Raw genomic sequence first — 26,036 nt, 5'->3', positions numbered from 1 at the left:
AAATGTCCGAGGATAACTTGCAAATGGTGGTCGTCCAGGCCCAGAACTGCGGAGTTCTTCATGTCTACGTTCAGGGAAATTTGGAGGAGCGTGGCGGAAAAACCATCATCCTGACCGTTCACGATATTGGAACTAACCGTGAGTGAATTGGGAATTTTACTGAAAAAAAAAAATGTTATGTTGAATTGTTCAAAACTGGAACTCAAAGATAATAACTGCCAAAAATATTATTCCATTTCTAGAAAATTTTGGCAAAACTTTTTATATAGGTAGTTTCCTCAAATCAAAATGAATTATATACTAGCATTTTGAAAAATTTAGTGAGATTCGGTCTATATATTCGTTCCTCTAAAATTTTAACTCTGAATAACAGAATGTTTGAGACAAAAAGTCATATTATTAATAAGCATATGATTTTTAAAATTTGAACATTTTTTGGAACTTTCGGTTAAATCAAAAAGTCACTGCAAATTTTAAAATATCAATTTTTATTTCACTCCCATTATTTGTCAGAAAGCTTGATATTTTTGAATTTTCAGAAATTATTTTTCAATCTCGATGTATTTTTCTTTGTGTCCGTATGATGTTTTTGAGACAAAAAATCAACAATCCGCCGCTTTTAGATTAAACTTTAAGATTTATAAATATCCAATCTAAAATCCCAGTCGTAAAACATAATACAAGGGACTGAAAAATGTTTGATGTAGTAAAATTTTTTTTACATGGATAACTATGAAAGTTTTGCTTTCAAATTACTGAACTATGACGTCATTTTGAAACATGAGTTTTTGAAAAATTTAGTTATATTTAACTAATTTAGAATTAAGGTTTATTTTAGCACACTTAACAATTTTTGCTAGATTCAGTTTTAAAAATTTAAACTACTATAAAAGTTTAAAAAATTATTTCAAAACATATTTTAGGCTTTTTTCTATTAGGTGCACTTTTCAATAAATGTGTAATTCTTTGATCATGAGAATCAAATTCAAAAAATATATAAGAATTCCAAATTTTCAGACAAGAGTTTTGTGCGTTTCGTCAACCACCCAAGCATGGCTACCGTCAAGGAGAAGGCCATCTTTCTCCACGTCTGCGTTCCGGGACAGGAGGACAATTCGGCCGACTTTTTCGGCGACTTCCCAACTCTTGACGGAATCGGAGATGATCTGAGTGCAGTGCTCGACAAATTCGAAGTCAAGTCAGCAATCGCTTTTGGAGAAGGAGTCGGAGCCAATATCATCTGCCGATTTGCAGTGAGTTCATAATATTTGATCTTTAAGAACATTTGTTTGTAGTTGGGTTAGTTTTGAAAAAGAAGAATCACTATTTGCCTTGGATTTACTTACTTTTTCGCGAGTTTTGGATAGAAAAAATAAACGAACAACTGGCCAGTGGCAAACAATGATGTTTTTTTTGAAAACTTCATCAGAAAATTTTGAGCAAACTTTTTTCAGATGGGACACCCGAACAGAATCATGGGAATCGTCTTGGTGCACTGCACATCTACGACTGCTGGAATTATTGAGTACTGCAAGGAAAAGGTAAGCGCATCAATTTGTCATTCAATACATGCTGATGCACGGTGTTGTAACAGAATGATAATTGATCTGCATTGAGCTGGCTCGGCACTCGGCTCAATACTTTGCCGCCGCCGGCCGCCAACGTCATTTTGACGAGCAATGAGCAGTAGGGAGTCCTCCAAGAGGGTGGGAAGAAGCTAAAAAAAGAATTTTGAATGAGGATGGAGGGCCAAAAGGAAAATAATTTTTTGGGAAAAAAATGAGCGAGGAAAATTTGATTATATCAAGATGAAAACCGCTGAAAAAAAAGAGAGAGAGAGAGGGGAATCGTTGAAGATTGCTTCATGAAAGGCAATGACGTAGAGGGGTCAAAAGATCCAAAACTTCTTAAGATTGGTTTTTCTTAATGGAAACTTCTAAAATTCTGTTATAAAAGTACAAGCCCAAGCAAAGAAATTACTAGAAAACGTGGAGCAAATTCTCATTGAAAAGATTTAATATTGAATGTTGTTCTAAAGCGCGCTCCAAGGAGTTAAATGTTCCAAAAACTATAAAAACTTACGGAATCAAAAAATGGTTATCAGATTTTCCTCTATAGATATGTAATGACTATTTTTACTAATATTTAAAACAAAACAGTTCGTTGGAAAATTCCCAAATCTCAACGATTGAAGAAAGTTTACACGATATATTCTTTGCTTTATCAAACTGCATGCCGAAACTTTGACTAGAAATTTTAAAAAATTTGAAGTTTTTTGGATGTTTTATCATGATATTTGGTCGTTTTGAATTATTATAAGTGTATTCAAACAAAAATTCCCACAGGCGCGCGACTCCACTTTTAAGAAAGCTCATAATAACCAAATTCAAGACTTTGAAAATTCATAAAAAATTTTGAACTGTCATTAAATTTTTTGAGACATTTTTTAAAATATTACGTTGCCCCGCTTGGAACATGCGTTCAAGTTGAAGCATTACAGAGTCTCCCGTAAAACATTTCTAAAGAAATCCTAATTTTTAAAAATTGTCATTTTATGTAGTACGCTAAAATTAGATATAAAGACAGTTAAAACCAATTGGTTCAACTGATGAAATTTATAAAAAAATGATTTTCAATCTCATACATTTGCAGGTCATGAACATGCGTTTGGAGAACTCCATCATGTCGGACGGTGCCTGGGACTACTTGCTAGCCCACAAATTTGGAGGAGTAAGTTTTCTCAACTGGAAAATTATTCACTGCTTGCTTTCCTAAACATTTTTGTAACTGTCTTCTAACATTTCATTTCAGGGAGATGTAAGTCTACTTACTAGCTGGTTCTGTAATGATTTTAAACTTTTAACAAGTGATTTTTAGAATTTGTAGTATTTTTCTTTCGATTCTTTTTTTTTTTTTCACCATCAGTGATTCTTGGTTGCTTGCTCTTACGAAAATTGGATCCATCGATCTTAGATTTTAGCCCCTGAAATGCGTTGTACATATGTGGGAAAGCACATGTTTTTGTTGTAATAGAAAATCGAAAATAATTAAGCAATAAAAAATAAACTCTCTACTTTCAGGAATCCAAATCTCGCCAGGAATACTTGGAAGAGCTCAAGGCCACCTTGAACCCAAAGAACTTGTCCAAGTACCTCGTCGCTTTCACCAAACGTACTGATCTCTCCTCAACTATTGGAACAAAGCTCGAGACGTGAGTTTCCTACTGAACCGCTGATATTAGTATACTATACTTTCAGAGTGGACGCACTTTTGGTGACTGGAAGCAAGGCTTCTCATCTCCACACGGTTTACACGACTCACAAGTCGATGAACAAGAAGAAAACGACTCTGTTGGTGGTGGACAACGTGGCCGATGTTATGCAAGAGGCTGTAAGTTACAGTTTATGTTTTGAAAAAAAATATTGATGAAATCGAATCCTGCACATAATTCTGATCTCTTGAAACAAATTTTCGCATAATTTACACGTGTATGTCTTTGAACTCAAATTTCACAGATTTCATTGACTTTTTTGAACAAAAAGTACCATAAAATTTTTTTTTTTAATTTCGAATTCTGAAACTAACTTCAACCTCTTTTTTTTTAATTTTTTTTCTGAATTTCTGAGTTTCTGAACCTATTCTCTGTTTTCACGTGGAAATATTAATTTTTATCAATACTGATTTATCAATACTGATATTAAATAATCCATACATAATTCAAAATTACTTTATATAGTGCTTCCATGGGAGGCAGGCGCGTTTCAGGGCCTGAAGTCTGTCTCCAGCCTGCCGGCCTCTCGCCTCATTTCTGCACACTTTTCGGGTTCCGCGCCACACTATACAGGTGGCGCGGCGCGAGGCAGGCGCGGCAGCCTACATGAAAACCCTAGCTTCATATAACATACGAGAGAAACCGGGGAAAAACTTCAGTAGGATATTTATCCTTGGAGACAAATATTCCGGGGCGAAATAATGTTTTTGAATGGAGTTTCAACCTTAAAAAGAAGAAACAAATATCAAAATGGGCATTTTTTTATACAAATGGAATTATTCAAAAAAAAAAACTTTCCCTCGATTTTTCCTCCCCAAAGTAAAATGTTCCAAATCCTACGTGGAATAGCACCAATAAGAATTTTGTCAAAAACGGACAGTCGGAAAAATCTGAAAATTTTTGAAAATTGCTGCTTTTTTTCGAGGTTTTCAGCGGAACGTTTATCATTTCCAATCTCCCAAATTTCAGCCAGACAAGCTCGCCCGCTCGCTGATCCTTCTCTGCAAAGGATGCGGAGTGCTCTCGGGAGTCGCCATCCCAGGAATGGAGCGCCAAAGAACTCTGTCCAGCTCGATGGAAGAGGCCGACCGCCCGCGTCGCATGTCCGTCACCCAACCACATCTTCCACCAGTCCCATCTGCTTAAGAATCTGTACGTTTTCCTATGTCTCTATTTTGTACTTTTCTTTGATTTTCTTTTTTTTTTCGATTTTCCCAACTCTCTACGCCCCAAGTCCCATTCCCACCCCATCTGAAAAAACCAAAAATATATATTTATCCCAACAACAAAAATGGTTGTAATTCTTTTTTTTCAGTTCCAATATCCCCACATTTTGTCTGCCGCAATTTGGACCTCTTTTTATATTTTGTGTGTTGTATGGTTACCCCCCCCCCCTAAAAACAATGTCCTTGAAAAAAGCTTGAAATTCCTTCAAATATTCAATCTATCTTCTATCTTATACTATCGGCATTCTCAATTTCAACGCAACCTTTTCAGTTGAGTTTCTCTATACATTTTACACACACACACATTCTATCTTTCCATTTTATATTTTATTCAAAACGAACTTTTTCCGGATAAAATAAATATAGAATATTGGGCGGTGAACGTTTTTTTTCTTCTTTTTCTTCTTTTTTTTTTGAGGATTCGGATAATACATTTTTGATTCAAAAAGAGAAAATTGGGTAGGTGGTTGAAGAGGGGAAAATGTACATGTACATGGAAGGGGAAAAAATATCACACTAGCAAACATTCAGAAAAAAAATTACAAAAAAAAACGATTGGCAATCAATTTCACACGTTGTCCTCGCGGTCTCCGCCGGTGTAGTTGTACTTGTCGGTGAAAAACGAGTAGGCTTTGAGGACAATTGTCAGGAACCAAACTTCAATGATTACCACGGCGAGCGAGATGAAAATTTCCAAAACTATCAGAAGTTCCTCTTCTGGAAATGAAGCAAAATTAATAAATTGAAATGGTATACTGTACATCCATTTTGGTTGCCACATTTGTTTTTTTTTTCAATTTTGTTTTCCATATTTGCCAAAGTTTGCAGTTTTGTCATCCAAATACTGTACACGATTAGGAATATTTTATAATATCAGCTGGGTACTCTGTTCCGTTTTTTGCAGTGAAAATCGATGAAATTTTGCAAAGATTTATTGAACAAAAATCAACCTAGAATATTTAGTCCAAAATTAGTACTTTTTTACAAGTCTCCAAAACATAAATAAAAGTGAGTGTCAGATATTCGAACACGATTAACCTCAATTAAATATGATCTACTCATTAATTTTACGACTTTTCAATTATTTTATCTTATTTTTCAGTTTCCTTTAAAATTTTGTTTAATAACACCTGTAATTAATTGAAGACTAAATGCTTTGCAGTGTACAATTGAGATTCCTTTATCAACGCATTTATTTTTTGAAATTTCTTCAATTTTTGTTTCAGTATGTGTTTCCGAAAACTCACCTAGAGAATTGTATCCGTTTTGATCCGGGTCGTCGAGAATTCCGGGCTTAATGCCCATTATAAGTGCGAGAAATAATACAAAGAGAAGGCCAACGAGAAGTGTCTGAAATTCGGTGATCATTTTTTTGTGTTTTTCCCCCACTTCAAGCATCACACCAAAGTTTCTAGATTTTACACATTTTCCGAAATAAAACGAAAAATGGAATATGGCACGCTCACAAAAGATGTGGAAATAGATAATTGGAAAAACGTTTCCAAGATTTATGGTGCTCTACATTTTATTTGCACATGGGGGACTAGGGTAACATTTTTTAAAACCACTGTATAATTAATTGCAGAGGTATTATAATTCAAACTTATGAAAACTAAAACAATTTAATGAAACATAAAAATTTCAAGAAAAATTTAATTCAAGGTAAGGCTGTCATGTTTGGCGTCCGGTCTTCCGGTTTTCTGAAATTTGAAAATTTTCCGAAGGTGTTTTTCACGGTGTCCGACAATTTCCGAGTTTAGCCACTCATTATAAAATTATATGACTAAGTAGAGTGCGTGGCCAAACAAGTAAATTGTCGGCCGCCGTGAAAATCTACCCTCGGAATATGTTCAAAATTCTAAAAACCAAACGCATGTCCGTCCGTTCCGGACGCCGGACGTCCGACATGCCAGCCCTAGTTCAGGGGAATACATTTTAAAATCGGTTCAGTTCAAAATTTTTCTATGATTTTCCAAAGTAATTCTCAATATCTTGTCTGACTGAATTTCAGTATATTTAAAACTTTCTAAAGAGGTTAGAATTACACAACTACAGTGCGCGTCAATGCTATAGGACCCCCCTCATTTTTTCCGATATTGGGAAACTAAAAAATTTCCATGAAAAACTTTTGTGATATTCGGATTCAGCATATCAATAAACCTATGTTCCTGTGTTTTCACGAGTTTATCGTTAAAACTGTAGACACACGGCCAATATTTCAAAAATTAGGCCGCGTCACTGCTATAGGACCCCCTGAGATTTTCGAAAATTTCCACAGATTTTTTTTTCACGATTTTTTGAGTATTTTCAAAAAAATAATATTAAAAACTGTTTTAAATCTGGTTATTAGTTTAATTTTTTCTGTTTTCCAAACTTTTGTAATGATCGCAATCTCCATTTTAACTAATTTTTCTCATTTTAAGACGTTGAAGCTCAACGAGAAGCTCACAAGTAACTTATGAGCTTGAACTTACATTATCTCATAAAGCACGTATTCAAGTATATTCGTGTCAATTTTTAACTGATTCCGTTCGCAAATAGTCCTTTTGTATCATTTTTAGTGCAGAGCTTTTGGCCTGTTTTCAGTATGCTTCTTAATTATGAGCTCATATCTAAGCTATAGCTCGATTAATCTTTTAGAAATTAGTCAGGGAATGAAGCCCACATTTTTTTACTACAAGCACCATCAACGTTGCTTGCTCCAAAAATTTGTGCAATAGTCTACAGTTGGCGGAATTCATGTTCTCAATTCACAGTGCATTTACAAGATTTTTTGCACTGAATAACCCATCGCAAACTTTTCTCGAGTGGAAATTTTTCAGTTTCCCAAAATCGGAAAAAATGAGGGGGGGTCCTATAGCATTGCGCACTGTATGTAATTGTACAATTCTGGCGGCAAAAAACCAGGCCGGTGAATTTACAGGAAAAGTTTACCTGAGCAAGAACATAACCAGTGAGTAGTCTGCGACTTTCGAGTTTCAATCCAAGCAATAAAATAATGGCAGCAATAAGGCATAATGAGGCGAGAAAAATTTCAGCGGCAAGCTCGATCCTTGATTTTTCGGTGGCAATGCACTTCACAAGCCACGTGAATATACCGCTGCACAGGATGATGTGGAACACGGCGATGAGAATGGCGCCCGTCTGAAAACGATTGTAAGTCATGAAATGCGGAGAGTGTGTGTGAGAGGAGCAATTATATGTATACTCACACTTTGGACTATTTCGCTGAATTGTAAAGCAAAGTGGCATACTTCCTGCTACTGCTAACAGGACAAAAGCTTACTGAGTGAAAAAAGAAGAGGAGGCGGAGAGGAAGAACTTTAATTATCCTAGAATATTAAGTGAAGAGAATGGGAAAAACAAACAAGGAATTGTTTTCAGGGAGAGCAGCTGCGTGGGTGGCAAGGTCAGACTACAAGTGTACCCGCCAATTTTTTTTCAAGTTTCACTCGGTCCAAAAATTTCCAGATTGTTTTCAAAAAATTAAAATTTTCCAAAAAGCTTTTGGAATGAGCTACTTCAGCTAATTCAACCGTTTTGAAAAACATTAAAAGTTTTCAAAAAAAAGTAAAAAAACATTTGGAGCAATTCTACAGTCCTTCAAAGTAGTGAAACAATTTCAGATCAACTTTTTTGGGTGACTCCATATGGAACACTTTCGAATGGCAAATGTCTCGTTTTGAAGTCTGACGGGCAAATGAAAACTTTTCCTTGTTAGATGGTGCTCGTTTAGAAAGCTTCAGCGTTTGAAGAATTGACTACTTAAACCTAAAACAAAATCTTGCCGTTAAGAAACTAAAAAAAATTTGACCACTAGCAAAATCAATAATTTTAAGAAAAAACCGCAAGCTTCAATTTTGGGTTCTATTAGTAAAAAATAATGACAATAAGGGTTTGCCCAGTTATTTTTTGTCCTTGTAAATTAAAATGTTCTAATTTTTACCCAAATTTTCATTTTGGATATTCCTATCTTCCGACTTACATTCGAGTGTAACTGTTGAAAACAGCACGCATACTGAGCGTGCGCCGGGTTGAAGGAAGCATTTGGCGACCGTTGTTGAGGTTTAGGCACGCAGGGCATTGACTGACATTCACTGAAAAATATTAATATAATTTTTGTGTTCTAACTCAATTTTCCACTACAGAAAAAACGTGACTTTTTGGAATGTTAAAAAAATGAAAGTAAGTAAAAAATAAACAAAGCAGTAGAAAAACTAACCGACACACGCGTCTGAATAGATTTTAGACGTTAGACCTCATATTCAAATTGCCTGTATTAACAAAAGGACAAGTAGAGTTTACAAACAAAATTTCTCTTTTTCGTTTTTTGACCAAACGTGGCTTTTTGTCCGAAGAATTTTGTTTTGTTTGCCTGAGAGAGACGTGTAGAGATTTTTTCATTAGAGATTCCATTTCATTCGCCCGGATTTTACAACAGGTGCTTTGGTTTTATTGAAAAAGGGTAAAGAATGTTTGCCACCATGTTTGATTACAATTTTTTAGAGAAGGGGAAAATTTATTAGTGGGTTGGGGGGAATGGGCTTGAAGGTTTCAGATTAGAAAATATATAATTTATTTGATATCGAATTTGAATTTTTTTAAATTCATGTTAGAATTGAAAATGGAAAAGTGATATATTTTTTTGAAAAAAAAAACTAAATATGACTATATGTCTCCAGTAACTTTACAGAACGTAGGCGCCTTTGCCGTCACCATTTGCAGTTGTAGTTATTTGGCAGCGGCCGACACTTTCGGGTTCCGCGCAACACTATATGTACACATTGGCGGCGAGAGGCCGGCTGAGGCGCCTCCAAGGTCGACAGAGGCGCCCCACTGGCGCCCACATGGAATCCAGACCTTCAAAGCTACTTTGATTAAAGTTGGAGGATGAAACTACAAACTACAAACTACAAAATAGTCCAACTAGAAATTACAAATACATAATTCATTGTGAAACTGCAAACACTTCGACAACAAAGAGACAGCAATTTCGTTTTTAATAAATAAATTCAGAAATACTTGGTATCTTTTGCAGTGTGGACTAGAAAAATTGAGGCATGTTGCTTAAAATTGCAGAAAATTGAATGAAACAGGAAAAATTAATTTCAGAACACGTAGGCAAAGAAAATAAAGTTTCAGGCGCTAAAAACATGCACCTAGCTCTTACAAAACGTTGAGAACGTTGAGATTTTCAACTGAAGTTCTTTTTTTTTCAAGTTTCAAGTTTATAAACTTTCCAGAATATCTCTTAATAATACTAATATGCCACTGGGGCTCCAAAATATCTTGCATCTAATTTCAAGAGCAAACTGAGTGAATTTGACAGATGCAAAACAAGAAGGCTGGAGAAAAATGGAAATAAAGAAGATGAAGAAGAAGAAGAAGAAGAGGATATCCAGGTTTCAGATTCAGAGGGTGGACTAGGAAAGTGGCGGCGGTGGCGGTGCAAATAATATGAGAAGGAGCGGCTCGGCTCGGAATGAAAGAAACGCGAAAAAGAAGGAAAACGACAAAGAAGATGATGATGAAGCAGCAGCAACAGCAATACGTGGGGGGACACATATGCGGTCTATTAATTGAAAATGTGTTGTATGTTTTACGATCGGCTCCAGAAGAGATCTAAATGAGTTCTCGACCATGAAGTTTGACCAGTGTTGATTTTTTGCATCTTTGGGGGTTGAGCTTTTCCAAAAACTTCGAGAATTTTCCAAATATTTTCATTAGGTATTGCAAAAAAAAGGGTTCACTCAAAAAACAAACATGTTGATAAATTGGAAGCCTTGCTGCTCTATATGGACCGACAGCTACCGGGCTCGTGCTGAGCATAACATAGAGCATAACTTGCAATGACTTTGAAACGCCCAATGTAAGTTCAAACACAGTGCTCGGGCCAACAAATGTTGCTGTATTAAATGTTATTTTGCCAAGTCAAGAATTTAAAACTAGAATCAATTTAACTTTTGGAAAATCTTCCAGGGAGACCCCGGAAATTGAATAAAAATTTTTCAATTTCCGCCAATCCTTGAATTTCAGATAACGCAGGAACTTATTTACATTTTATTTTTTGACAAAAGTATATGAACTTTTGTGTCATTCTGAGAAATGTCGGAGTTGGATAATCCTTCGAACTGGAAACCAAAATGAGTACGCATTATCGCAGATTGTTAACGTATACAGATTTTTGTAAGGCTACTGTTTGGTTACTGTAAATACATTGTCAAAAAGCCATGTGGTAGGCACGGTAGAAATAAAAAAAATTGGGTATGAAGGTTTTTCTGCTGAGAATCCGAAATTTCAGAAGAGCGAAAAGTGGTTATTTGGAAGCAGCCGACAACGTTCGGGGTTCCGCAGCTTGGTGTGAAATGAGTAGCTTGGTATGTGCGCAAAGTAGTGGTAAAAGGTAGTTATTCTGAAGCGGCCGACACGTTGGTGGTTCTGCGCCGGACTATACATTCGGCGTGGGTGACGCAGTGAGGCCGGCGCGGCGACCGCTGAAGCCGGCGGGGCAACCGCCGAGGCCGGCGGAGGTGCCGTTGCGGCTGCCTCATGGAAGCCCTGTTAAGATACCATGAGATCATGAGAATGCCTATAGTTTTGGTGCGGGAATACATCGTAGCAAACGCGCCTTAATCTCACGCCGCCGCATATTCTCTCTGCTGTTTTCATTTTCGCCCCAGAAAGTATATATTCTCATGATGGTTTCTTAATAGTTTAACCATTAAAATATAGAAAAATATCATTCACGTATTTTTCCTGTTAATCTTTTTGATAAAACCATAATACAACTTAGGAACCCTCAAAGTGGAGCATTGTAAAACGGATATGAAAAGTATGGTAGACTAGTAAAACATTGTATGAGTCACTTGAGAACCAATTCCTATCTCTTTGATTCTCTATGCTTCAACTTCGCAGGTGTTTGCAATATCCTAATTCTGATGTATGGAAGGGTCACACTTTTCTGATTTTCGCTATTCACGTAATTGTTTCGTGTTGTTCGGTTGTTTTCTTAGACTTATAGTGCAGACCAATACACAAACCAACTTTATTGGCAAAATGCTTCAGATGCGACTACTAGACCAAAAAATGAAATGAGGGCTAATTGGTGCTAACTTTTGGTGTCTAGAAGAGATTTGTGATTCTTTGCCGGAGAACAAACAAAGAATGAAAACGGATCTACCAGGCATATCTGCTTTCAAAGGTTCCCACAATGATCCAACAATACAATTTTTGCTCTTGATTTACCTGCTCTCTGAATCAATGCTAGTCTTGGATTTCGAGTAGGAAATTGCAGTCATGACCAGGGAATAGGGAAGCAGCGGAATCAGGAATGAAAGTGAACGAATACGGAATGAGTGTCGGATTTTTTTGCTTCGTGAATACAAAGGAGGAGAGCCAGAAGCACAAGTGGCAAAAAATTAAGAGTGCATTTAAGGCGGATTGAAATGGCGAAAACCCCCTGGCTTTTCGCCGCGATTCGGTCATGAATATAAAGTGGGCTAGGGAAGAGGGTTTATAGTGCGATGAGATCACTTTTTCCGCGCGCCGTTCCATTACTCTAATCCGAAAGATAATTGGCTGCAAATAGGAGAACTTCTGAATGCGGAAAAACTTCCGAGCACAAAAAATCTGGGAATGAAATCGTCTTGACTTCCGACTTGAGATAGAAAACCAAAAACAATGAGGGGGCCTCAAGAAAAAAGAAGAAGGAGCAGCAAGAAGGAGAAAAAACACACAGAAGAATGTTCTGCAAGAAGCGAAGGACACAGTAGATTGAATTCGGGGTCCCAATGCAATTAGGATCATGAGAAAAGGAGAAAAAACACACATAGGCATACACACGGGAGCGGGCAAAATAGTAGGTAAAATGGAGAAACAATCGATCAACTAATCTCATTTACTACTAGCTCCGGACTCCTGAGATTGAAAAAGATAAGGCAAGACGAGAAAGAGGTGGAATTGAAGGCGGAAGTATTTATGGTATTGGCTGAAGAATGATCAAGTAATTGAACTTTTAGACCAAATTGCATAGACTTTGAACTTGTTGTATTCTCTAAAATATTTTGGTTTTCTTTCTGTTATGTACACTAAATTAGAAATAATGCTTTTCAACTTTTCATCCTCACGTAGAGTCAGGCTGTCCTATTACGGTTTGATCTACAAAAAATGCGGGAATTTTTAGCCCAAAAAAATCTGACGTCTGCACACTTTTATCCGGGCAAAATCAGTTGAGAAATCTGCGTCTAGGCCAGTCTAAATTCCCGAAATTCTCGTAGATCAAACAGAAATGGGACACTCTGACACCACGTGCATGCTATGAAATTAATTTCATAATGATATAATGATATTATAAGGAACAGGTGCCTTCGCTACAAGATATTTGCGCGCCAGAACGGTAGGCATTCTCATGATGTGATGATTTTTTAATATTTTCAATATCTGCGTTGTTTTAAAAGGAGTGGAACAATAAATTCTGTGAAAAAGTCGCATCGCTTTTTTTCCCAAAATTATAAAATATAACTATATTGGTAAAATTGGGGGAAAAATTTTTGCAAACTTTGGGGGCAGCGGAGAAAAATAATTTAAAAGTTCACTTTTAGTACACCTACCAGGTGTTTATATAATTAATAAAATTCTGACGTATAAGCTGTGATTTAAGCTTTTTTGCAAAGAATTTTGAAATTGCATAGCAGCTGTGAATTCGGCAATTGCTGAAATTGGAGATTGCCGGAAATATAAATGTGATACTCTTTGTAGATTTAAGAGCCTGAACATGAATTTTACTGAGCAAAAGCAATCACTTTTTAAGCTCAAAATTATTCAATTCTTTAGGGATTGACCGTATTTTTAGAAAATGACTAGCCGAGTACAAAAAACAAGGTTAAATTTTTTTCAGGTCAAAAAGAAACAGGATGAATTTATAGGTCAAATTTTGCTGAATTTATTCAACCCATCAAAATCTGGCAACAAAATAGTAAAAAATTTGATTTATTCAGACAAAAACAGATCAAAGTTTATTCGAAGCATCTTACCATGAAACCGAGACGCTTTTTTTTTGCGTAGAATTACTCAAATATGTGCGTGGAAAAATGAGATGAATTAGCGAGAGTGGTGCGGGAGAAAGTTCGCAGAGAAAATGATAGACGGGCGGCTCTTATTTACATGTGTATGTGTGCATCGTTGTTGGATTCAGATTCCATTTCGGAATCAGATTTTGGGAAAAAGGGAGAGAATATGATTTTGGGAATAAAAAGAGAGGTGAATAGTAAGGAAAAGTAGAAAAATTAAATACAAAAGATGTTTTGAAAATAGTTTTTTTTGAAAATACTCACAGTTTTGAGTCGGGGGAAAACAATGTGTCAAATAAATAAATTCAAACTTGACATTGATTATGTTTAACTTCCAATTTGCCTCCGCCCATATCTTGCGTATTTTTACCTTTTTTGAAATTGACTCAAAAGTATCAATACTTTTCAATGAGCCAACTTGAATGGTAAATGTGTAAATATTTAAATAGTTTTACTACTGGAATTTTAGAGGCTACTGAAAAAAACAACTATTGAAAATTAGAAAAACGAGCAATAAAACTCGCACCGTAAAAATATGAAACATGTTTGAGAACTTAATGAAAAAAAAATTGGGCAATTAATAAAGCATATGATTTTACTTTTACTTTGTAAAAAAAAACGTTGTCAAAAATTGTTTTGTGTGCATACTTAGTTACGGTAGATTTTTTTAAAGACTAATTTTTTTTTTAAAGTTGAATAAAGCTAACTAGAACAATTTTCAATTTTTACAAATACCAGTTGCAGCTCAAAAACACAATTTTAGGCACATAAAGCTCACCAGTGGGTATGTAAAACAAACCACGTGAGTTTCTAAAAAATTCTAACCAAACACATTTTTCAAACGTAAGCTTTTGTTTTGTTTTTTCTTTAATAAATTTATCTTGTTAAATCTCCATTTTTTTTTCTCTGAAAACGTCACTTTATAGCGAAAAAAGATAAAATTCGTGAAATATCTCAGCCAACAAAAAAAAGGAGAAGCCTCGCTAAAATTGTCACAGAAAAGAACCTATTAAACTTGTTTACGCGAGAGACCTTTGAACACGAGACAAGTTGACGGATTTTTCCCTCTTTTTTTGGAAAACTCAGTGAGAGGGTGGAAATGAAAAGTTTGAAAATTAAATGTGTCTAGGAATCTTACTGATGTCAATCATGTAGTTGACGTCAAAAAGCAGCGACGTAGTATATTGCGAAAACGATCGTTGAAATATAAATTGAGATAAATTACTCAGACCATGTAAGAGAGAGTGAGAGCGAGAGAATATTGGAACATATGAACATAATATAAAATTGAGCAAATTTGAGTGTAAAATTAGATGAATCTGTGTTGCTCTGCTCTTCTGCTCCGTTCTCCCAACTACATTACAACCATCATCCATCGACATCAACACAACACAAACAGACAATTTGTTTTCTGAGGGTCCCCTCTCCCAGCCGAAAAAACTGATGTTCGTGTCACGCGGATGGAGAAGTTCCGGAAGTCACGATGACGAGGATGGAAGACGTCGGAGATCCCGAAATTATGATCGCTTGCCCCCCTCATCTATTTTTGATGATAATTAGATGAGAGAGTATGGGCAATTTTTTTTGGATACTACATGTGTATATTGAACATTGGGAAAACGTAAGTGTGGGTTCATGAAAAAAAAAACGAGTGGTATTAATATTGTTGTAAGTTTTTTCAAAAACATTGGTATTTACATAATTAGCAATTACTCAAAAATGTTTGCTACAAAATTCGAGAAAATTGTTTTTTTAATATTCAGCAATTTCTTAAAACATGGCTTGCCTAAAAGTTTTGAAAAATCTTGAATATGTGGGAAAAAACTAATTTTGAAAATATCTGATCAAAAACCAAAAGACCTCAACCAATTTCGACTGTGCATATCTACAGCAAACATTTTAAACTATTTCAAACTATAGATAAATTGAAACAAAAAATTGGGGCCTGGGCTCCCAGTAAAGTGAGGAGCGAAATGCGGGCCTCACGCCGACCGGCCTCACGAGACGCCGCGCACCGCTGTGTGTGTGTACAAAAAAGTGCGGGAGGTAGTTATTTGGAGCGGCCGACACGTTCGGGGTTCCGCAGCTTGGCGTGAAATGAGTAGCTTAGTGTGTGCGCAACGTAGTGTGAAGAGGCGGTTGTTTGGAAGCGGCCGACACGTTCGGGGTTCCGCGCCTCACTATACATTCGGATACAAGCGGCTTGAGTGACGCTGTCAGGCCGGCGGAGGCGCCGTTGCGGCGACCTCGTGGGTGCCCTAGTTTGGCCTATAGCCCATAGTTTCAAAAAAAAATAAGTATTTTAATAAATACTTATTTTTTAAAGCAACTGACTTCTGTGCCTTGAAACAAAATTTTAACATTAGAAATTTATACCGAATATCAAAAGAATCCGTTTTTGTTACATCTATTGTCAGCTGTTTTATCAAATTTCTCAGTCTCTTTGAATCAAACTTCGAAAATGTTTCTCAATTTTCAAACATCGTTAGAAACTTAGACGTTAAAATGTGTTTAATTTTAATTTAATTTATTTACGCTCGCGAGGAGACGTGGAAAAAGTTGAAGAAAAAAGAAAAATGTACACATACAATAGATCATAAATACAATACACTGAATAAGAGGGATAGAAACAAGAAGAATAAATAGGAACGAAAGTTTGTTAACAGGACAGTTAGGTCAGGCGGGAGGAAATAATGTTATGTGGGTAGTTCATGTTGCAATCATCAGTTGTCAGACATCTCGTTATTCAAGATCTGATATATGTTTTAGAAACTTGGGGTTACTCAGCGTACGGTTTACAATAAAATGCTTTCTAGTTTTAGTTTTACATCTGCTCCATGAGACTTTCTTTTTGGAACGAGTTCGTGTGTTTTCAGAATATGTAAAAAATTGAGGTACGTTGAGATCTAGTTTACCATTAATCATCTTCATAATAGTTTTTCTGTCATAGATTTGGCGCCGCGTTTGTAGTGTTGTGAGCTCAAAAAGTTCATTGCGTTCGGATGCAGATTTATACTCCGGGTCAGTTGGCGAGATGTATTTGCCTTGTGTTCTACTGTATAATCGTCTAGTAAATGCGTTTTGAACCGACTCAATGGCTCTTGTTTCAGAGTTTCTAATTGGGCTAGTAATTACCGTTCCATACTCAAGAAGAGGTCTAACAAATGTCTTGTAAAGCAAGGTCATCAATCTTGGGTTTCTACTGTTATACATATTAAATATTTGACTAAGTTGATATTTGGATGCATTTATTGCTTTTTTCCAGTGCTCCGTGAATTTTAGATTTGGAGCGATGAGAAACCCTAAATCTCTAGCAACATCTTCTTTTCTGATAGTTTGCCCGTTTATGGAGTACGTAAAGTCCTTTTTGTTGGTACCTAGTGTCATGTGTACCGTTTTACTGTTGTTCAGGTCAAGTTTTGACAATTCAGACCACTCACTAACCAAGTTAATTGCCAGTTGCAATTTATTCTCGTTTTCCTTTTTTGGAGTCTTAACATATAATTTTGTGTCATCCGCAAATTGCTGACATTGCACATTCTCAGGTAGTATTGATGATATTTCATTCACGAAAATTCCGAAAAGTACAGGCGAGAGAACTGCCCCTGAGGCACTCCGCAGATGGCCTGCTTTACACTGGAGAGGGTATTTCCTATTTTTACTCTAAATGTTCTATTTGCTAGAAATTGCTTAATCCAAATTAAAAGGTTCTTGTTCAGGCCTATTTTTACTAATTTTTTCAGGCCTATTTTTACTAAATTTTACAGATTCGTAATTGTTGATTTATTTCTGCGGAACCCGTGTTGGGTTGGGCTCCAAAAATTTTCGTTCTTAAGAAATTCTTCTAATTTTCTAAGTAAGCACCGTTCATAGACTCGACAGATGTTAGATGTTATACTTATTGGTCGAAAGTCTACAGACTCCTTTGGTTTGGGAACTTTGGATAAGGTTATGACCACAGACTGTGTCCATGATCTCGGGACTACTCCATGCATCATGCTGAGATTACATATTTGGGCTAGGGCGCTGCTTATAAACGGAGCAATTAATTTGATAATGTGAACGGGATGTTGTCGGGGGTTAATGAACAGGAGTTTTTACTACTCATCAGACCTTTGTATATTTCATGATCTGTGACCCAAGGAATTTCTTGTTTCGACTCATAATTTGCGTGTAACTGGAATGGGGAGTTTTGCTTATTGATGTAATGGGATTCAAACGCATCTGCGAGATAATTAGATTTAGCGTCATCCGTTGCGATGGTACTACCGGATGAATCAGTTAAAGTTGGAACTGTCGTTTTCCTGGGTTTCATTATTGATTTAGCGTGCTTAGTGAATGCACTATTACCTTTAGATTCTAACCGTTTCATTTCTGAGTTGCTAAGGAATTTGCGGAGTTTTTTCCTATGTTTTCTTGACAGTTTAATGTAGTCTAAGTAATCAGATGTATTTCTAGTGTTTCTGGCCTGTTCAAACGCTATATTAACAGTTTTTTGGAATGCTAAAAGGTAAGGTGGAAGGGACCTTGCATTTATCGGCACTATTACTTTAGGTACTGAGATGTTGAGGGCATTATCTATATGATTCAGTAGGTTTTCATAAGAGTCGTTAATAGAGAAGCTCGGATTGAATACGGTGTCCCAGTTTATATTATCAAAGTATTTTGAGCATTGAATGAAATCAGCATGCTTGAAGTCGTAAATTTCTTGATTCGGGACTACTTTGGTTTGCAACAAGTCAAGAGAAAATTCAATTCTGTTGTGGTCGCTACTACCGATTGGTGTCGTCACATAGACATTTTCAATTTTAATATTGGAAAGTACTAAATCTAAAACCTTCGTTTTCCTTGTTGGGCTTACCACATTGTTTTTGAGGCAGTTATTTTTACAGAAGTCAACAAGTAATGTTCCTAGGCGTGTATCGGATTTGGGGTTGTCTTGACTCCAATTTATATCTCCGGCATTAAAGTCACCTACGATTATAGAATTACCGCTATTATTAATCAGATCTTCTATTTTACTAATAAGGCGTATGGTATTTTTATATGAACATGTTGGTGGTCTATAAACATTTATCACTCGCAACGGTTCTACATCTACATTTAAGTCAACGGCAAGTATTTCATATGAATGAGGATCTGACTCCGAAGCAATAATTTCTGATAAAACTTTTGTGTTCACAACAGTACAAACGCCGCCGCCTCTATGACCGTCTTTCCTATCTGTTCGGTATACATTATAATTTTTATTAGCACCTATTACTATGGAACTTCGTATTTTATTTGTCAACCATGTTTCTTGTAAACATATTACGCTATATTGCTCGGTTAGCGTAATTACTTGAATTTCGGAGCGGTTGACAACTGATGATCTTACATTAGAAGCTAGAAACGATAATTTTAAATTAGGTGGTACAGAGCAAGCTATTACATTTCCTAGACTGGGCAAACCTAGTTATTTGAGGTAGAAACAGAGGGGGAGGCATCTAACATATTGACATCAGTGCTAATGGCTGTGAGGGATCGATTATTTTTACGGAGCTCATACAATTCTTTAAGTTCAGTGGGTGATAGGGATTTTCTAATAAATACGGGAGGGAGACTACCAGTGTTAAATGATCTCAGAGATTTAGACTTTGACAAAATATCGCGTTGGGTATAAGAATTGGGAAAAATTACTTTGATCAGACGAGGTTTCTTATCCATTCGAGGTTTTCCGAGTCTGTAGATTGCCATTGGAAGAGTAGAGCAGGACAGATGGTTGAGTACCATTGTTACACATTCAACACCGCTACGATTCTTATCGTGTTGGAACCTGGACGTGGACTCGGGAACATTTGACATCACGATACTTCTCTTGCGTTCTTTGGCTTCAGCTGGGTCTTCCGTTTCTGGGTTCGGAGAGCTAGGGAGACACGGATTATTGATCTGCAGTTGGACGGCATTAAACTTATCATTTTGGATTTGCAATTGTTGCGAAATCTCATCGAGTTGTTTACTCATTTTCGCTAATTGTTGTCCATACACTTGTTCCACGGATCTCTGGATGATTTGCTGGAACTGCTGCGAGTGAATGTAAGCATTGACTCCATCTTCGATTTGTTGTTCAAGCGTGGGCGTTTTTTGCTTCTTGCTCTTCGGTCCGGAGGACATCGCGACAACGACGTTACGCGTGGTGAAAAATACACGCAATGAAAAATACACGCAATTTTTACAATCGACGCGCGTTAAACAAATAAAAGATAAAACGGAACCAAGCGTTAAGTGGGATGTTTTGACTCAAATGAATAAAAAAATGTGTTTCGACTGTCTAGAGCTTGATCAGCAGACATCTTAAGCTCATTCCTGCTGATTTATAACTATATATTGCTCGCCGTGAACTATGAAGTGTGAGAGCAACACTAGCAAATGTGAAAAAGATGAAAAACTGAAAGAAGAATGAATTCCATGTCTCGCCTGACAAATGGTGACTGGGGACCCACTTATTGAGAACGAGAGCCCCGTTTTTTTCTTTCCTCCTCTTTTTAGGTTAGGTTAAGAGACTCTAGAAACTTGGGGTGAAATATTGTTTTCTAGCCTGTCAGAGAGCTGAAAAACAGGAAAAGCCGCTTTGAAAGATATGAGATGCAAGAGTGACGGCTACATCAAACAATGTTGTGAAAAATTATATCTTTGCAACGAATCTGTATCAGATAACAATTTTTTTATTGTTTTGAGAATAAAAAAGAGCGAACACTGGGAAAATATTCCAAAGTTCACTAGGGAATGGCCAGCTTAGGGGTGAGGTACCTAGAGACGCCACATATGCCAAACGGAAGCTGAGATCATTGGCTACAAGAATATGCTTTCAAATTCTGCAACGGACCTCTGGGAGTCTAGAAATTCTTGTCTGAAATTATGCTTTTGAATGCTCGAAAGTGGTAAGAATTTAGAATTTATTACAGAAAAACGTGAAGTTGAATACCTAGAAAAGATGAAAATGTGTTTTGATACAGTGCATACAGTACTTGTTTCAAGTATAAAACTAATTTTATTAATTAAACGTTTTTCTGTAATAAATTCTAAATTCTTACCACTTTCGAGCATTCAAAAGCATAATTTCAGACAAGAATTTCCAGACTCCCAGAGGTCCGTTGCAGAATTTGAAAGCATATTCTTGTAGCCAATGATCTCAGCTTCCGTTTGGCATATGTGGCGTCTCTAGGTACCTCACCCCTAAGCTGGCCATTCCCTAGTCAGTTTAAAATTAGACGGATAAAGAAGGGTGGGTAAATTTCAGAACAAATTACACAGTTAAAATAATACAATAGGGAAAGTTTAGAGCAATGCCAAATGTAATAGAGTTTAGATGAAAATTATCAAAACTCAATTATCAAAAAATTTGTAGCAGACTGCTCTTTGTTCGGCAAGTTTCAAATTTATCACTTCTTGCCACTTTTTCGACTATTTTCGAGAAAGTTTGGTAATTTTAGGAACGCCGGAGTTCATGTACATTGATGCTACGTAATTTTTTAGAAATTATTTTTGAAAATTTTCCAGACAACTTAAATCGGAATGTCGCGTTTTCATTTAACAATTACTAGGAATCCCTAATTTTCAACGTGTGAAAATGCATGTAGTGCTTGAAATATTCTGCATGTGGCTTGTGAATCTATTTTTAGACAATTGTATTTTATACGTTTTACACATAATTTTGTAAAAATTTCTGTAAAATTGGCTGCCTATATAGTGTGTAACTTTATAAAATTCCATTTTCAAAAATTATTGAATCAAAGTATCACAATCAGAAAATGAAGTTTTTCTCCAAATTTCTTGAAAATCAAAAATCCATTACAATTTATGAAGTGTATCAGCAGCATGCTCTAATTTTTTAGAATTTTTTTTCTGAAATTCGAGGTTTCAGTATATAGTTTGACAGAAAATTTTGTGATTTTGTTATCCTTTTTGAGTGTTTTTTTTTTCAAATTTGAAAGTATTTTCCTTTCAGATATTGCAAATTGAGAATGGGTAAATGATTTACAAATTTGAAAAATGAGCAAAACAGGTTGTCAATTTAGTTTTTTCCATGTTTCATCCAGTTTTCATTTGTCTACTTTATATTTCTATGAAATGAAAAATGTCTCGGATCCAATACACAGCTCCGCTACAACCCACATTTTCTCAAACTCACCAGTTTTTCTGTTATCTATATTTAAACGTGGAGTAGCGCTAGTGGGGAAAGTGTGAAAAACTATTTCAATGATACCAAAATAGTAGAAAATCTTGGTGAAACTTTTAAAACATTTTTTGAAATTTTTTTAATTACTGTCAAAAAGTGACAATTACTCAATTTTTGCCATTCATAATTTTGGAAGTCGACCAAAAAAAAAGTGTTTCCTATATTTTTTATACTTTAATTTTGTTTTAATTAATCTTATTAAAACATTGTATGTAGATGTGGGAAAATGCGAAATTTCTTCGGATTTCCTCAACAGCTCTTTTTTTTTTCAAAATTTTGGCAATTTGCCAAAACTTTCCCCCCGAAATTTTGAAAAATCTAATATTTTTAGGAGTGTTTTATTATGATATTCAAAGTGACAATCCACCTTTAATGGCTGCATCCAGGATTCTAATAAAACAAATAGGAAAAAAAATAGAAAACCCGGTACAAGTAAGGAAAACCTGATGTAACAAACTTAACAAACGGTGACGGAGTAGTATCCCAACGAAAAAAAAGACGACACAAGTAGAACACGTAAACAATTGAAAAAAAGAAATAGGCAAAGTATGGGGGAAGAAGAAGACGTTGTATGAAGGATGGATGAGATGGAGAAATCCATGCTGACGAGCAGAAAACGAACCCCCTTTTCCATCATTTTTCCCCTATTTTCAAATTATTTTTCTTTACCACTGGAACTTTGACAACAAAAAAAATACCCAAAGTCTTGGAAAATATATAATTTTCGAAATTTTAAATACTAAGTTCGAAAGAAGTGAAACTGGCAAGTAGAAGAAACAAGAAAATACGTGTAAATTGCCAGATTCGAAAAGTTCCCTGGAGTAAAATATTCGGTTCCGTTTTTGTGCTCTCCGTGCTCTCCACTCGAAGGGCAATGGAATTTTCGATTTCTCGGCCAGCGTAGACGCCTTGTGATGGTGGTAGCAAGGAAAAAAAAAGTTTTTTTCGGGTATTTCATCTTTTTGAGTTTGAGTTGGACTTGTTAAAAAATGAAGAAGGGCGGAGTGCAAGAATATGATGTTTGACGGAAAAAGTAACTACTTTGGGGTTGTTAGTTGCAAAAGTGATATGTCATTTTTAAGTTTTTTTTTGCAGAGGCTAACTAAGTTTGGTTTTGAAACATTGCTAGTTAGACTCTGAACCATTGATCACAGTTAATCTATTATGGGGTGTTCATGTGATGACGAAAAATGCAAAAAGAGATGTGCCCGCACAGGATGGTATTTCTCTGTGTTTCTCGCCTTCAGCATGTGAAGTGGGCTGTCTGCCAATGCAGAAAAATGCCGTTGTTATTTTGAGGTGGCTGTCTTGTCGAAGGAAGGGGAGGAGTCTAGTCAAGAAGGTAGATCAAAAATAAATTATGAGCAATTTGTGCGAACGTATTTTTTCGATAATAGAAAAATGTCGAAAAATGCAAAAAATGCATGCGTTTTTTAAACATTTTCTGCACACATGAATAGGGGAAAAATGTATAAAAATACTTTTTTACATTTTTCGTCATCAAATGAATAACCCCATTAGGAGCCTTACCCATTTTTCTGTTAGGCTCAAAAATCCGAAAAGTCCGAAAAAAATCCAAAAAATGATGTGTGATCTTCTTTTCGAAACAGAGCGTAAACCGGAATACTAATATTAAATTCCGTTCGGGAAAGATCGGTTTAGGATTTTTTTAAAAGAATTATTTTTGGTTTTTTCAAAAACAAATATTTTAGTTTTTTGATTTATGAAAAAACCAAAATATTCAAAATTTTTGTTTGCCGGTTTTCCATTTTCAACAATCAGAAAATGTCAAAATAGCACAACTTTTGTAATAAGATCAGCTTTATAATTCAGTTTTTTGAAATATCACAAAACCAGGTGCATTTTAACATGTAAAAAATCAACAAGTTTTAATTAAAATTTGAATAATAAATTACTTTATGATTTATGATTAAACGTAACAATGGTTATTTTCAGAACTACCTACAAGTTTTGATAAATCAAAACGTATCGTGCCTCAAAAAATGTGTTTCTTTTTTTCGACAACTTTTAAAAGATATCTGCGGGGAGGCTGACAGGAAGTGAATAGCAACACATAGTGTGTGTGAGGGTGGAATGACTTTTTGTGCATGTGTTTGTGCCATTTGTTTTGGTTTTGCCTAGTGGTCCGTCCAAATTGAAGAATGAATAATAAATGGTTTAGGGTAAGTAGTAAAGTGAGGTACAAAGAGGTGCACTATTGAATATGCACATATGAGTGAAAGAGAATCAAAAAGTCAGAAGGTAATGGATGATTTTTTTTCTGTTTTGAAAATGTGCATATTAAATTAGCGAAAAATTCAGAGTCAGGAATAAGTAATTTATGGACTGAAACTTTAATTTTGATATTGTAGAGGTACTGTAATGGCACTGTAGGAGTACTGTAGTTTTCAAGATAGTATATTTTGTTTTTAAGGAACTGTTGGGGAACTTCTGATACACTTTAGGAACTTTCGGGAAACTTCTGATAAACTACTGGAGGGTAGGCTTTCCACGAGGGCGCTAACGCACCACATCACGCCCCACACTCCCGCCGCCTTCACACCAGGGGTGGGCAGCAAACGATTTTTCCGGCAAAACGGCAAATCGGCGAATCGCCGGAATTGGAATTTTCGGCAAATCGGCAAACCGGCAATATGCCGATTTGCCGAATATGCCGGAAAAACGGCAATTTGTCGAAAATTTTCGGCAAATTGTAAATTCGCACTTTTTTTTTTTGGAAAGTTCAGAATTTCAATTTCAAATAGCAAAATTAAACACATCCTATAAACTAAATCTATTTTGAAAAGTAAGCGAATTCTATGAAAATATGTAGAAAAAACGGAAAACATTCGGAAAGACACTGTTTTAGGTGTTTCCATCTTATATAAATTCCTCTAAACATTTCCGGCAAATCGCCAATTTGCCGAAAATAAAAATTTCCGGCAAACCGGCAAACCGGCAATTTGCCGATTTGCCATGCTTCACGCCATTGCCTTTCTCTGTTGCACACGGCTATAGTGGCGCGAGATCTCGCAAAGCGTCGGCCGCAGCACGCAGGGCCTAATACTGCGTGGTGTGCCCTCTTTGCGCCTTGCCTTCATGAAAGGCCTAATAGAGGGCTCTCGTAGTTTTGAAAAGTTCAAAAAAAGTCTGAAAATTTTTCTCAACTTCCTGAATTTCTGATGAAAGCAAAACAAATTGTTATCTCCATTTCTAGGTGAGCTGTCTATTCAAATTTGTTTAGCTTCGTGACAACAATAATTACAAAATTTTAAACTAAGCAAAATGTTACCTTGAGGAAGTATCAAAATAAAACCAAAACTCACTCAAACAGCATATTTTTGGTGGAGGGAGGAATCGGTATCCTAAACGACTTTTATGGTATCCATGGAGCCTTGTTCAAGATGATCACTGGAAAATGACAAAATCACGTCCGTATAAAATGTCATAAATATTTCGAAAAAAATAGGAGAAGAGGAAGAAAGGGCAACGAATGGCGGGAATGAGGCTTATAATTAATATCTTCTCATTTTATCCAATTAGAAGGCGGGAGAGAAGTTTGAAGTTTAGTGAGGGGAGGCTGGGAGGTAGAAAATTTTGGTTTTATTGGATCTGTTACTTTTATTAAATCTAAATGTTTCATTGGACTAGCAATTTCCGCTGTGCAGAAATTGACCTCCCCTAGGCTTTATCTTCTGGAACACGGCTCTCTTTCATTCCACCAAATCCGCAATTTCCGTTGCTTTATTCTCCTCCTTCTTGTTCTTTTTTTTAATTCTTTTATTATTTCTACAATCCAATCCAATCCACTCTTCTTATTTTCTCCCCAATTTGTCTAACAGCAGATACAAGTACACTCTTCATCAAAACTGAGTGAGAAACGGATGAACTTTGGCGGTGGGGGAGTCGGAAAGTTGAGGGAGGATTGGAAAAGTGGAAAGAGAGTGAAGCAGAAGTCATGCCACCAGTTACGAATGACATGACAATGAGGTCCCGAGATATTTTATTTCGAGTTGCGTTCGGTTTAGACACGTTTGAACTAGTTTTAGGGTGTCTAATAAACATGTAAGCTATGAAGCTGAGCAAAAATAACTAGGATAAACTTGAAAAAAGTAAAAGGGTAAAGATTTGCATATTTTTTATGAAACAATTTTACACTCATTCTGGAAAATTTGAAAATTAATCTGCAAATCACTTTTATTTTATTTTAACATTTTAAAACACGCTACAACCATTTTTTTTTGATTGGCCAT

General features: G+C 36.0%; 2 protein-coding genes across 3 annotated transcripts; one reads left to right on the top strand and one right to left on the bottom strand.

The window, feature by feature from the left end:
• ndrr-2 (NDRG family member Related) lies at nucleotides 1–4,874 on the top strand. The gene is made up of 7 exons (NM_078233.6): nucleotides 1–138; nucleotides 1,018–1,253; nucleotides 1,455–1,541; nucleotides 2,653–2,730; nucleotides 3,081–3,211; nucleotides 3,258–3,390; nucleotides 4,241–4,874. Exons 1-7 carry the CDS (start codon nucleotides 3–5, stop codon nucleotides 4,415–4,417), a joined length of 978 nt encoding a protein of 325 aa, NP_510634.1. The 5' UTR covers nucleotides 1–2; the 3' UTR covers nucleotides 4,418–4,874.
• Nucleotides 4,810–25,120, bottom strand: ZK1073.2 (uncharacterized protein; the record flags this gene model as incomplete). 2 transcript variants are annotated; one of them, NM_078232.7, is made up of 5 exons in its annotated part: nucleotides 4,810–5,214; nucleotides 5,745–5,847; nucleotides 7,432–7,641; nucleotides 8,483–8,594; nucleotides 25,110–25,120. In NM_078232.7, the coding sequence occupies 5 exons, from the start codon at nucleotides 25,118–25,120 to the stop codon at nucleotides 5,066–5,068; spliced, it is 585 nt and encodes a 194-aa protein (NP_510633.1). The 2 variants fall into 2 exon arrangements, with proteins under 2 accessions (NP_510633.1, NP_001407542.1); NM_001420582.1 differs by lacking the exon at nucleotides 25,110–25,120 and having other exon boundaries at nucleotides 5,066–5,214; nucleotides 8,483–8,581.
• Between the last annotated feature and the right edge of the window lie 916 nt (nucleotides 25,121–26,036).

The sequence above is a fragment of the Caenorhabditis elegans genome, chromosome X (genome assembly GCF_000002985.6).
Source record: "Caenorhabditis elegans chromosome X".
Classification (NCBI taxonomy): domain Eukaryota; kingdom Metazoa; phylum Nematoda; class Chromadorea; order Rhabditida; family Rhabditidae; genus Caenorhabditis; species Caenorhabditis elegans.
Note: the sequence above shows the minus strand (reverse complement) of the source record. Positions and strands in the feature narration are given on the sequence as shown.

Coding starts and splice junctions, on each gene's coding strand:
- ndrr-2 (NM_078233.6), top strand. CDS start 3: ATGTCCGAGGATAACTTGCAAATGGTGGTCGTCCAGGCCCAGAACTGC. Junction 2,731..3,080: donor TAGCCCACAAATTTGGAGGA/GTAAGTTTTCTC, acceptor CTCTACTTTCAG/GAATCCAAATCTCGCCAGGA. Junction 3,391..4,240: donor CCGATGTTATGCAAGAGGCT/GTAAGTTACAGT, acceptor CCCAAATTTCAG/CCAGACAAGCTCGCCCGCTC.